We start from the raw sequence: 13563 nt of genomic DNA on the forward strand, positions 1-13563 counted from the left end.
CTCTCTCTTTCTCTCTCTCTCTGTCTCTGTCTCTGTCTCTGTCTCTCCTTCATCCCCATCTCTTTCTTTCTCTCACACACACATTCATACACAAACACACACACACAAACTCCCATGAAGGTGGGGAACAACTGCCATCATCCTCCAGATACTTCAGGAGTATTGCCTCAGTCTTACATCCTGTAGAACAGTCCTGAGCCATGGGTCATGGTTTACTATGATCCTGTTTTCCTTCCTTAACTACTTTCTACCTTCCCTCTATTCCTCTGAAATATTAAGTTTCCTTCTACTTAGAATCCTTGATCAGGACACTGTTTCTAATCCATCCATCCATTCATTCGTTTTCCATTTCAGGAGGTTATGAACCCCTGAAGTTGGTTAGCATCTCAGAAGAAAAGGGAAGGTTTCTTACCAGGCCCCCCAAGTCATACTGTGTGTGGAATCTTACCTCCTTACACTGTACTTCACAGAGAATAGATGTAGTATTGATTTGGTAGAAGTCGGTAAGGGGGTCAAGTACATCAGTACAGTGGGAGGTTCTACAGACGCCATCAGCTGAGAGCTCCACCACCTTCTGGCCAGGCTGCAGAACCCCACGTTCCTGGCTCAGGCAGACTGGGGCCTTCACTGGTCATAGAGGGACACACACTGATCACAGTCATGATTCAGAGGGAGGAGGATAGGCCCTGCACACTGACTTCCAACCCAACCATCCCATCCCTAGTGTTAACAGGTTTGTCACTTCAGAGACAGACTTCCTTCCCTCACCATGGATGGAGACTGGTGGAACCATTGGATTTGGATAGGCCTTGCCAACACCCTGCTGTTCCCCCTGTTCACTCACCACAATTGTACTTGACACAATCACAAACATTCTCAGCACTCTGTGTGAACTCCATATCAAGCTGCCGTAGCTCCCACTGAAGGCACATAGAGGTCAGTGTCAATCTTCTCTGGATACTCAGTCTTTCTGCCCAGCAATAGTAAGAGAGGACCAGGGCATCCCTGCCCTGGCTGCTGTTTCCTCTCTACCAGACACTGGAAGGTGGCCTCACAATCCTGGGGGAATTGCATTTCTTCCTAACCTCTTAGCATAGCCAATCAATGGAAAAGGGACAGGCCCACCCAAAGCACAACCGGGGATCTATCCCTGCGAGGGTCACAAGTCAAAGCTTACCATTCCCATTTTATAGATGTAGGAACAGAAGCCCATAGAGATGACGACAGGCATTTTGGGGTAGAGGAGAAAGAGAGAGGAGAGGAGTCACAGGGCTTGGTTCCTATCTTGATCCTGCCACTAACTTGCTGTGTGACCTTAGAAAAGTTTCTTCCCTTCCTTAGATCTCAGTTTCTGTATTTGTGAAAACAGGTAGGCATCTCTAGCTTTAATATTTCATGTTGTGTGTGCTTTTTAAATTGTTCAAGATAACAGTAAGTTAGTGGCAAAGCCTGACTCCTAACTCCTAGAAGAGCCTCCACCCACCATTTCTTTCCTCTCAATTAAAGGAAAGAGTAAACAGGGGATAAAAGGACAGAGGAAAACTAAGATATGGAGCAGAGGAAAGAGAGGCTGAGGGTACTTACCAGGTGGCACTGAGGTACAGGGATTGTATCACAGTCACATTCTGAAAGATAGGAAGGACCAGAAACAGGTTTAGCTTGGGATGGCTAAGCCAAGTTGCTACCCATTGAGGGGTGGCTAGGTGGCGCAGTGAATAGAGCACTGGCCCTGTAATCAGGAGGACCTGAGTTCAAATAAGCCCTCAGACACTTAACACAAAAACTAGCCCTGTGATTTTGGGCAAGTCACTTAACCCCAACTGCCCTCCAAAAACAAAAGCAAGTTGCTACCCATTGGTACCAAGGCCACAGCTCCAGAGCCTTGACTCCTACATCCAGGCATGAGGTATATGCACAGCCTTCCAGAAAAGACCTCAGGCTCTCATCTATTTCCGCACATGACTTGTAGCCAGGAGTAAGGAAGTAGAAAGTGGTCTGGAACCCAGGAAAATAAACATCAAAGTTTTCTCAACCAGAGGGAAAGAACTGAAGGTGGGGAGGAAGCAATGAGATGCCTCAATCTGCAACTACACTCTCTACCTCTGAAGACTAGTTTTCAAAGATAAGTGAGATAAAAACTTCTTCCTATCTTTCTGTTTATAACTTTTGTTTCAGGCTGTATATAACTATAGTGACCAAGTTTGATCCTAGAGGGGAGATGAGGAAATGTACTGTCCTGCTTTTATTAAAAAGGCAGAGGACAGTACAGTTCAGCAGGAAAAGCGCATCACCTTTTCAGTCGAACAACCTGGGTTCACATCCTGCCCCTGTTGGCTAACATCTGTATGACCTGGAGCAGCTTCTCTGGGTCTCACTCTCCTTTTCTATTAAACAAGGGGTTAGACTAGATGACCACTAAGGTCCCTCTTAAATCTTATGTCCAATTCAATGACTATGGGCATGGAATGTTGCCTGCAGCTGGTGAGTGAGATTCCTGGTGCAGTTTGGTTTTGGTTTTTTGTGCTGTTAAGGGAAGGCTCTCTGAAAGTAGAAATAACCATGTTGTAAAAAATAAGCCATTAATGAAACTTGAAAAGAAAAGAAACATATTGTTCAAGCTCTGCCAAAATGTGTTTTAAAAAACTATATGTTAATAAGTTTATATCTTTGTGACTCCAAGCTCTTTAACAAAAAAGAATTTTGAATCTAATCCTCATGTATATTGGACATTGTATATATCTCAGAAAAAAAAATACAAACTCTAGCTTCAAAGGAAAGAGTACTAAAGTTGGTCGAGATGGCCTATTAAGTAAGAGCCTGTCTTCTGACTAGGAAAAACCTCATAGGTATTACACTAGCTGGTGCAATGTGGAGTGTTTCTTACTCTCTTCTGCTTAGGGAGGGAAGAGACCAAAGGATTCAGCACTGGGAGCAATGGGACGTAAGGGGTTTGCCACAGTCCCTCAGAAGGAATCCTTTGGAAGCAGTCAGATTTCAGTAATTATCACCATGGAGTCTCCCAAGCTCAGAATCTCCTTGAGACTGAGATCTCCCAGAAGAGAAGAGTCTAGGAGCCAGCCAATGTCCCCAGTCTAAGCATCATTGCCCAGGAGTTCACTTACCACATGATTTATATGGGCAACATCTTTCAGGGCTCCACACCTCCACCAGAGATGTGCCCAAGCCACACTGCAGTTGGGGGCAGCGAAAACTCTGGCATTCTGTCAGGAAAAGAGGACAGGTTAGACCAGGGCCATTAAAGTAACCACCCAATGTCTGAGCATGAAACCCTGGGGAAGTCCTGACATGCGATTAGGTGTCTAAACAGAGTTTCATATCAGGTACTCCTAAAACCTCTTGAATGAGCTCATCTCTCTAGCCAGACCCAAGGGTCTTTGGGTAGCCTAGGCTTAGCTCTTGTGCTATGTTTATATTAATAATGTAAGACTTTCCATTAAAAACCTCCTCAAATTTAATCTCCAGGATTTGAACTCTGTGATAATCTTAGCAAAGATGATTGATCAATGAGAACATAATGTGTAAAGGGGGGCATCAGAGGTGGTACCATTGACTTTTCTAGAAGAACAAACTTGCTTTAAAATCAATTGGAAAGACCTGTAAGAGATGACAAGAGGGAGAGAAGGAGAAAAGGAAAGAGTACAAGAGGCATGTGAGAGGGCAGAGAAGGTCTAGCTTTGGCTGTGCCTTATTCTATGTAGAGCTGGCTATGCCTACCTTCTGGGCAACTGGATTTGCTGGCTCAACCAATAGATGTGTAGCTAGACCTCTGGGGGACCAGATTCTTGTTCAAAAGTTATCCTAAGGGTGGCCTGGCTAGGGTCCCTTGCCATAACGATTCCATTGTCACTGGGGGCTAGGAGCTAAAAACCTAAACGTTTGTTTTTGTTATAAGAGAGGGAAAAAACGAGAAAAGTGACCTTAAGGTACCCTTCCAAAATCAAATTTCTCTAAATCAAATCAGGCCCTGATAATAGCTTACACTGTTATAGGGCTTTAAGGTTTATAGGCCCTTCTCCTACCACCAGCCGTATGAGGTGAATAGTACAAAGATCATCTTTCCCACTTCATAGATGAGAAAACTGAGGCTCTCAAATATTAAATGCCTTGCCTAATAAGTGGGAACCGGAGTGAAAACCAGGGCCTCCTAACCCTGAGACATGTTCTTTCCATTATGCCCCTGATCTATCTATTTTGTAATTAGAAATATTTGCATATTAGTACTGACTTTATTAAATTGGAGTTACCCTTCCCCAACTCATTGTTTCCACCTTTCCACCCCCCAACCAAAATAGTCCAGTCACATAAGGCTAAGTTCTAGACCCCTATATTCCCAAGAAAAACACCCCAGATCTTTCTTCCTTTTTAAAATAAAAAAATTTGTGAGAACAGTGATCAATACAATAATTATCCATGATTTCAGGGGACCAATAATGACCCATGCTAACTACCTGCTACCAGAGGTGATGCACTCAGGGTGCAGAATGAAAGCAGAGATTTTTGGATACATCTAATAAGGGGATTTGTTTTGCTTAACTCTACATATTTGTTGTGAGGAATTTGCTTTTTTTCCCCCTTTTTCCCCAATGGCGTAGGAGGGGAAGGAAAGAAAATAGGTTTCTGTGAATTTTTTTGGAAGTAGAGAGGGGTGGCTATGAATGTGGGAAGCGGCACACATATGCAGATGAGGTCACTGTTATTAGTTTTGCTTAGATGTTATAGTTCTATATAAGAGACTTCTCAAGGAGTGGAGGTAATCCATAAATTTTTATAATATAAAAACAAAACAGATTTTAACATTTGTTAAAAGGGTAACCCTGTTGCAAGAATAAACAAAATGCAAGATTTCCAACCACCCTAAAATGATACAGAAGCTAGCATGGAGTGCAGCTGGGATCTGAACCCAAGTCTCAAGCAATCAGTCAAACATTTTAGTAGTGTCTACTATGTGCCAGGCACTGTCCGAAGTGCTGGAGGTCTGCTAAGGCAGTGTCACCCCTTCAGAGCTATTTATCAGCATGGTGTTAGGGTGTTAGAACCCGAGTTCTCAATGGGAGATGGATACACCTGCGAAGTCTTGAAACAAGCCCCTTCAGCCAGGCATCTGTAATGCCCCCAAGGAATGCTATGTAGGCACTTTTAGGACCTGCAGAGTCTTGACAATATTAAAACTAGATTCCTTTAAAAATATTCTGGATTCTCCAGCAGTGACGATCTATTTCCCCACTTATTCAGGGCAACACCATATTTTGTTCCAGGCCTCAGTAACTTGTTTTAGGTGCTTAATGGGCCCAAATCTGACCTTTCTGGGGTTTCCTTAAGAGGACACTCTCTCCATTGTTCCTAAGGCAGGGAGCTAGAGTTCAGGCATCAGGCAGGGTCACTGGAAGGTCCCATGCTCTGTACCTGTGGACAGCTCCCTCCAAGACAGACTCACCACAGTGATAGAGGGGACAACAAAACTCTGCAGTGTCGCTGTCCACTGTGAGCACCTCCCCTTCCTGACACGTGGGTATCGGGTCCGGACAAGTAGCACAGGCTGTGTAGGCAGGAAGAGAAGAGAAAAGACCACATCAGTTGGAACAGGGAGGCTCAGGAAGTCAGTGAGGCCAGCTAGAGAGCCCAAGAGTCTTGGAACAGAGTAGGAGCTGCAGAGGGAGGTCTACATCTAAATCAGGGAGGGGGTTGTCAGAGCCTTATGGTGGTCCTGTCCTGGGGAGGGCTTCATCAGAAAGGTCTCCTGTGTGTCCTTGCCTAAGGTCACACAGTGAACAGGTGGCAGAACTGGGATTCATCATCATAATCATTATGAATAGCTAACATTTTGTTAAGTTCTTTATAAATATGATCTAATTTGATACAACAACCTTGGGAGGTAGTTTCTATTTTTATTCCCCCATTTTACAGATGGGGAAACTGAGGCAAATGGAGTTTTATGTTTGCAAGTGACCTGCCCAGCGTCACGCAACCCATAAGTGTCTGGAGTTGGATTTGATCGCAGGTCTTATAATTGTCTCAGAATTGGAACTTGGGTCTCCTGTTTCCCAGGCCAGTGCTCTTTCCATTGCACACCACTATCTTTTATCAATGATGTCACCTTTAGCCTCTTCCAATTCTTCCCCAATGACAGGGATTGACACCAGCCTGTGATGTTGGGCAGAGGGCCATGATCTCTTCTCCCTACCACCATTCCCTGCATCTGGAGAAAACCTTTCCTTTCTACTTCTTTTAACAAGCCATTATGAGCCCAGGTAGGGAGGAAAAGACCTATGGGTGGGTAATGTGGGCATCCCAGATACTGGAGATGCTGAAATAAGTCACTGCCTCCTCCTGCCTTGGTCATTGATCTTGACAATGATGCAGTGAGTAGGGGTTTGATTTTCTCTAAGGGGGGAGAGTGGAAAGAGACAGCCCTGCCTCATCAATAGATATGCCACAGCCACTATACCACAGAAATAGGAGATGCAGCAAGTGTCCCCGAGCCGTCCGGCAATCACCATCTGGTCCTGGCGACACTGAGGATCGGGCTGGGCCTCACACTGCTCTGGGTCACATTCTGGGGGAAAGTCAAGCAGCCCTTATCCCCATCCCTACATCTGGCCAAAGCCCACATCCAGATCCAGGGAAGGCAATATTTAATGTGACCCTCGTAGGTCTCCTTTCCCCCACTGTGCCCACAATGAGACCCCTATCTTCCATCCCTGGGAGCTGCCTAACTTGGTGGACCCTGGGCCCTTGGGAGCCCCTCTTCCCAGAGGGAAGAAGGCAGCTCCCAGTTTGGATGCTCACTTACCACAGGTGTAGCTTGGACAACAGGATTCCTCCTGATAGTGCATGAGGAGCCTATCCCCAGGGGGGCAGGTGGGAGTCAGCCCCTCACACAGTGTCTGGTTACACACTAACCAAGCAAGAAAACAGAACAGAGTCACTGAAGGTCCCCAGGTCCAGTCTGTGCTTCAGTCATGGGGAAGGACTTCAGAGAGTCAATCAAGCCCCTTCCGACTTGATGCTCAGAGAAGGCTCCTGATCTCTACCCTTACCCATTTTCTAGCCCACCTCCACTGGACCCCCCACATGCTAGGCTCAGCATCGTGACCTCCAACCTAGTACTCCAGACTGGAGTCAGCAGGATACCCTCTGAGCTCCAAGTCCCCTGGGGATCCCAGAGGAACTAAAGGCTCACCTGCTTCCCTGAACCCAGACTCCTCTACCTGCCTCCCCATCTCCATGCATAAGCATGCCATCACTTATGCTCCTTCTGTGAATAAGCTACTGTTCTGGGCACTGGGCATGGAATGATACAGCTATCATGAAGAGTGACAATCTGTGGCCTCAAGGATCTTATAGTCTAATGGGTTTGAGGGGCATGGATCCTCTATTTGGAAATATACTCTCTACCACCTCTCTACCTAAAATTGTTAGATATCTATTAGATAACAGAATGGTCATAAATTAATAACTGAAATCAATATCCTTTTTAAGAGCTGGAAGGGTCACAGAGATGATCTCATCCAATGCCTTCATTTGTAAAGTTTTATCAATGTATTTCACATCACAGTCATTTCTTAATGTATATCCCAATCCCTACTTGAACCTCCCCAGCTAACAAAGTCAAATGACTAAGCAGGTCCAACTGTCAAAAATGACAGCATGTGTGACCTCTCAACTAATAGAAGGGAAGTGTCTAAACCCTTTATTTTACACATTTCCCAAAGTCATATAGAAAGTCAAAGAGTAAATCCAGCTCTTTACTTAGATCAATAGAATCCCAGGGTTTTCAGGGACCTTATGGTCATTTCAGAATCCATAGAGTCCCACCTAGACTTGAACAAGAATCCTCTCTACATCACACCCAATGAGGGGTCCTCCAGCCTTGACTTAAAGCCAGTGAACCCCTGAAGCAGCCTATGGACAGCTCTGATTGCTGGAAAGTCTTATCCCACATCCAGCCCAAATCTGCCTCTCTGCAATTCCCAGTCATCCATCTGAGCTCTACACTTGGGGGACAAGAAGAAGAAAGCTAATATCTCCTCAGTGGTCTAGAGTTTAAGACACTCAAAGCCCAGGATAAAGCCTTGTCTTCTGGCTCAATCCAGCACTCTTTCCATTTCCCTACCCTGTTTCATGGAGATGCTTCAGAAGAAATTAGAAGCGCTATCTAATGTACTAGGGAGAAAACTAAATTGGACCAAGAGTCTTGAACTTTTATCCCAGGTCCATGCCTAGCAAACAGTGACTCTGGGCAAGTCTATAAAATTAATGGATTGGATATATAATAACACATTAATATTAAAAATTATAGTAGTATTATTTAATATATTAATGGTTCATATGAATATTATTAATGATCATGTTGATATTAATGAATTAATAACTATAGGAAAACCTCTCAATTTCCTTCCAGCTCTAAAAGGCTGGTAATCCCCTAGTAACCTGAGAGATGCCAAGGCAAGGATCATTTTTCTCGATTATGCATGAGGAGAGATCCAAAACCAGCCAATGGATGGCCTGACTTAGACATACCACAGACTGTGCTCAGGCAGCAGGGATTTTCTGTGGGGAGCTGCAGGGGCACTTCACCAAAGCGCTGGCACCCACTGGGCTGGGTTTCAGGGCAGCCAAGATCCACAGGGATGATAGTGTTGGGGGCCACACACTGGTCCTGGCAGCAGCCGCTGAGTGAGCTATTCCAGATTTCACCCACAGCTCGGGGGACACCCAAGCTGTCTGTGCATGCTGTGAAGGCAGGAAGGTGAGGGAGGCTGGGGGAACTCTGACCTAGCCTCACTGAGATCTCTCTGGGACATTAATTCTCCCACCTCCACAGAGCAAGACTCAGTACAAGAAGGGTATAGCCTACACTCACTAGAGTGTATAATGCATAGAATTTAGCAATGGAAAGAATCTCAAGGAGCAATATAAGCCAGCCCACTGAGATCCAAGGAGATGAAGAAATGACGTGTCCAAGGTCACACAGGTCATCACCCAAATCCTCTGACTCCAGTGTCAGAATAGTCTGCTTAGGGGTAATCACCCCCAGGGATACTGGATCAACTATGTGGTCTAGAGAACAAGACAAGAGCCTTGACATGAAATGCACCCCTCTTCCCCCTTATCCCTGTGCTAATCACAGGGCATCCTCCCCAATCCCTCCTATACCTGCCTCCTTCCCCTGTTCCCTCTGATCTCTGATTTTGAATCTAAAACCAATCAATTAATCAACAAACACGTACTGACTACTATGTGCCAGGGGCACTGTGTTAGGTGCTGGCAATCCAAAGACAAAAATCAAATAGTCGTTGCCTTCAAGGAGCTTACATTCTGCTGGCTAGAGCCTGCAGGCTGGCACAGGACAACTGGTTTGGGGCTCTAGACTTGTTCCTTCCCAACATCAGAGAGTGAGGGAATATGTCTGTGTTCCCCTCCATCTCAATGGTCTCTGATCCCTGGCTCCACTAAACCTGTGTGACAGACTATGCGACCCCATAGATGGAACTTACCACATTTCTCCTCAGGGATGCAGAGTGCAGAATGGAGCCTGTGTAAGACAGTGCCCTCGGGGCACACACAGCCTTCTCCAAGCACAGAACAGAGCTCTGGGTCAGGAGGTTCCCGCCCCCCATCCTGGCACGTCTTGGGAGTGTCACAGACTGCTACACATGCCTGATAGGTGGAGTCTCCAGGACATAAAAAGGCTGGAGGGAAGTCAGCAGGCAGTCAAAGCATTTATCAAATATTTACCATGTACTAGACATTATGCTAAGAGCTAGGGGTGCAAAGCAAGGTAAAAATCTTATTCCTGACCTCGAAGGTCTTACATTCTAATTGGGGTGACAGTCAAATATTATACATATAAGATATATACGGAAATGTGGGTTCAGGGTAAATTTTGGCTGATGGTAGCAGATGCCATTAGAGAAGAGTGAATGAGGGGAAAGAGGGAAGAGACAGAGAAGAAGGCAGGATTGGTGGATGGGTGGTGACAAATAAGTCTCTCCCTTCCTCCCCTCCCCAACTCACGACAGTAGTCAGAGCGCCGCCACTCAATGCACACGTTGAATTTGTGACACATGGCCACATACACAGTTAATGCCACACAGGGCTGCTGCACGTATTTGGTGTCTCTGATCCACAGCTCACAGAACGACTCTGGGGTTACCTGGAGCAGACCACCAAGTTAATACCATTTGCCTACTCCCCCAAAGGTTTGAGTTGGGGGCATCACTGCCCATCCCCAATGGGACCACCCTATGTTGATAGTTCTCCTCACTTACTGTGCCTTGTTCCCCAGGTCCTTAGGAGAACAGCTCTCATGTCAAGTGCCAGAGCTTTGTCTCCCCTCTACCTCTCACCTCTTTAAAACACTACATACTTGCCTCCTTCAGGAAGCCCTCCCTAACTTACTTCCCCTATTGGGGGTATCCCTCTAAACTGCAATGAGGCCTTGGATGTCAAAGACCACATTCCTACTCAAGTTGTAAGGCTTGGACCATGGGCAGACACAGTCCCCCCATGCTGATCTTCATACTCTGCCCCTGGACCCACTGAGGAGCATTGCCTCAGTCACATTGATCTCCTTCCTGGACAAATCTGTTTCAATTCAACAAGACTTTACTAGGCACCTGCTATACACAGACATGTAAAAGTCACTGTGTAAAAACTAAAAGCAGTAGCTATTCTCAAAGAGTCTCTGTTTCACTCTATGGACCAGTCCAGGTCCCAAGTCTGGGTGACATTGTAAGATGACTTTTTCCTTATTACTGGTGGAAATCACCCCTCTAACAACACAACCACAAAATTCTCAATTCCAGCCTGGAATCAGGAAAACCTGAGTACAAAGCTGGTCTCGGATATTTAATAGCTGTATTACTTGGTCAAGTCTCTTAACTTTCATTTGCTTCAGTTTCCTCAACCACAAAATGGGGGTCATAATATCTGCCTCTCAAGGTTGTTGTAAGAATGAAATGAGATAATATCCATAAAAAGCACTTAGCACAGTGCCTGGTATATAGTAGGTGTTATATAAATGCTTCTTCCATTCTCCTTCCCATCCTCCTTCCCCTCCTTCCTCTACATACCCCAGCCAAACCATCATAGGCAGAATTCCTAGAGTATGCTGTCCCCATCTACAGTGTGACATGGTTATGACCCTGGTGAAGGGACCGATCTCCAGTCTTGCACCTCCTACTGTAGCTTGGATATCTAAAGCTGGATTCCCATAGACATCAACATAACCAAAACTGAACTTATCTTCCCCTACCATTCCCACGCCAAACATTCCCTTCTTCCTTACTTCTCTATTATTATCAGTGGTATGACTAGGCTCACAACCTGGTGTCAGTCTTAGTTCATCCTCTCTATCCCTAGATCCAATCTGTTACCAAATCCCATCAATTCTACCTTTACAGCATCTTGCCTCTGACACTGCTGCCATCTTGGTGCAGATCCTCATCACTTCATGCCTGGATTACAATAGCTTGCTTGTTGTTCTCCTTGCCTCAAGTCTCTGCCCACTCTAGACCATCCTCCATTCAGCTGTCAATGTGATCCCCCTAAACCAAAGATCTGACCATATCAATCCCTACCCATCCCCACCCCCATTCAGTAAACTCTAGTAGCTCCCTATTTCCCCCATGATCAAATATTAATTTCTCTGTTTTGCTTTTAGAGACTTTTATAACCTATCCCCTTCCTACATTTCCAGCCGTCTTATACCTTACTTCCCTCCACGTACACTATGATCAGTGACATCATCCTCTCTGATGTTACTTACACACAACACTCCATCCCTTGATTCTATGCATTTTCACTGACTGTCTCCCATGCCCCAAATTCTCCCCCTTCTTGTCTCCACCATCTAGTTTCCCTGGCTTCCTTCAGATCTTAGCTAAAGTCTCCCCTTCTGCAACAAGCCTTTCCTAATTCCCTTGAATGCTCATGCCTTCCCTCTGAGGTGTTCTCCAATTTATTTTATTTATATTTACAATATGTAAATATGTATGTGTATATATGTTTGTGGGTCAGTGCATGTATACATACATGTATACACACATGTATATTTATAATCTTGTTTGCATAGTCCCCCTTTAGACTGTAAGCTCCTTGAGGGCAGGGGACTATTTTTCCCTTTCTTTGTATCCTCAATGCTTAGCACAGTGCCTGGCATGTAGTAGGTGCTTAATAAATGCTTGCTGACCTGACTGATGTTACTTACAGAAGTCATGTGTTAAGCATTCCCATGCGCAAAGCTGCACAGGCTGGGCTGGCAATTCTTTAACATTTTAAGTTGCAGAGTAGGTGCTGACTTGCATTATTACAAGGAATTTTCACACCATGGAATGTCCTATGCTGGTGAAAATCACAGGTCCAGTCCTAATCCCTAATTTTTTTTAATTCAATCTTTCGTCTGATGAGCTAAAAGGAAAATGGAATTTTAGCCAACTAAGGATAAGGGATTGGGAAATTGAAGCACCCTAGAGGTCAGACTAGGGCAGGTGACAATAGACAGATTAGGGTCACAACTTCCACAAACACTTTGGTAAAGAATATTTAGAACAAGGGTTATTAACTTTTAATGCACAAAATAAAATAAGATTATAAAGAAAACTAATTATATTGAAATATTTATCAGTTTTTTTAAAAACAAGGTCACAGACTCTAGGTTAAGAGAGTAACAGAAGCATCATGGAGGTTCATTGTACATTCTCTATCACCCCTCACTTCTTCACCAGGATCATTCTCTACGTAACTTTATAGGGAGCCAGAGAGACCATTTAGTATTAGTCTACCTTGCTGCCACCCCAGGCTCATCCCAATTCCAGAATCAGGCCTCAAACTCTGCTATAGACAACTATGTTACTCTTAGTACATGCCCCTAGCTTAGTTGGATCACTAATCCTTCCCTGTGATATCACCCAATGGGAACCCTATAGGCTGCCAAAGAGGGATCCAGGGGCTCTAATGGGACACAAGTCACCTGGTCACAGGGCTGAGGTTGGGTTATGGATTAAGGAAGCAAGGCCCAAGCTCTTTTACACCCACTGATCATCTCCTGTCCCATCCCATTCTGATGGGTCCTTCCCTCCCAACTCTTCCATTTCTATCCTCCCAGGAAGGAACATACAAAATCATGGCAGCTACTAAAGGTTCGGTTGGAGACCATGCGGATGCAAGGCGAGCAGTCTGCGGTGGCACAGCTATCCTCCCGGTAGCGGAACTGACCCACTGATGTCAAGGTGCTGGGCAACTGCCAGCTGTCCAAAAAAGGAGTGGGGTCTTCAGTTTCCTCGACCACAGTGCCATCGGGCAGGGTGAGGTCATTGGCCACATCACCATCACAGACACCTACAGGCAGAATGGAATGATGTGACAAGTACCACCTTGGAGAGCTTGGATCAGCCAATGTAGGGGTGCTGAGCATCACAGCAGAGAACATGGATGTCCCAACTCTAAATTCCTATCTCCTGTGCCAGTCCCTGTTCCAATTCCAAGACTCTGGTTTTCCACACCCATCAGTCACCTCTAGAAAAACCAACCTCACACACC

General features: G+C 45.3%; 1 protein-coding gene across 1 annotated transcript in view; it reads right to left on the reverse strand.

The window, feature by feature from the left end:
* The window catches only part of OTOG (otogelin), a 100937-nt gene that overhangs the window by 6849 nt on the left and 80525 nt on the right, over window positions 1–13563 (reverse strand). The window contains exons 40-50 of the mRNA XM_069073475.1: window positions 13142–13362; window positions 10039–10177; window positions 9519–9713; window positions 8542–8754; window positions 6812–6916; window positions 6467–6574; window positions 5456–5557; window positions 3123–3221; window positions 1585–1625; window positions 845–920; window positions 449–627 (exon numbers count right to left, since the gene is read on the reverse strand). Of these exons, the coding sequence (XP_068929576.1) occupies window positions 449–627; window positions 845–920; window positions 1585–1625; window positions 3123–3221; window positions 5456–5557; window positions 6467–6574; window positions 6812–6916; window positions 8542–8754; window positions 9519–9713; window positions 10039–10177; window positions 13142–13362 (1478 nt within the window). The remainder of the gene's footprint in view (window positions 1–448; window positions 628–844; window positions 921–1584; window positions 1626–3122; window positions 3222–5455; window positions 5558–6466; window positions 6575–6811; window positions 6917–8541; window positions 8755–9518; window positions 9714–10038; window positions 10178–13141; window positions 13363–13563) is intronic.

The sequence above is a fragment of the Petaurus breviceps genome, unplaced genomic scaffold, assembly GCF_028583685.1.
Source record: "Petaurus breviceps papuanus isolate PSGF00001 unplaced genomic scaffold, PetGlider_PUasm1.0 140, whole genome shotgun sequence".
Taxonomy (NCBI): domain Eukaryota; kingdom Metazoa; phylum Chordata; class Mammalia; order Diprotodontia; family Petauridae; genus Petaurus; species Petaurus breviceps.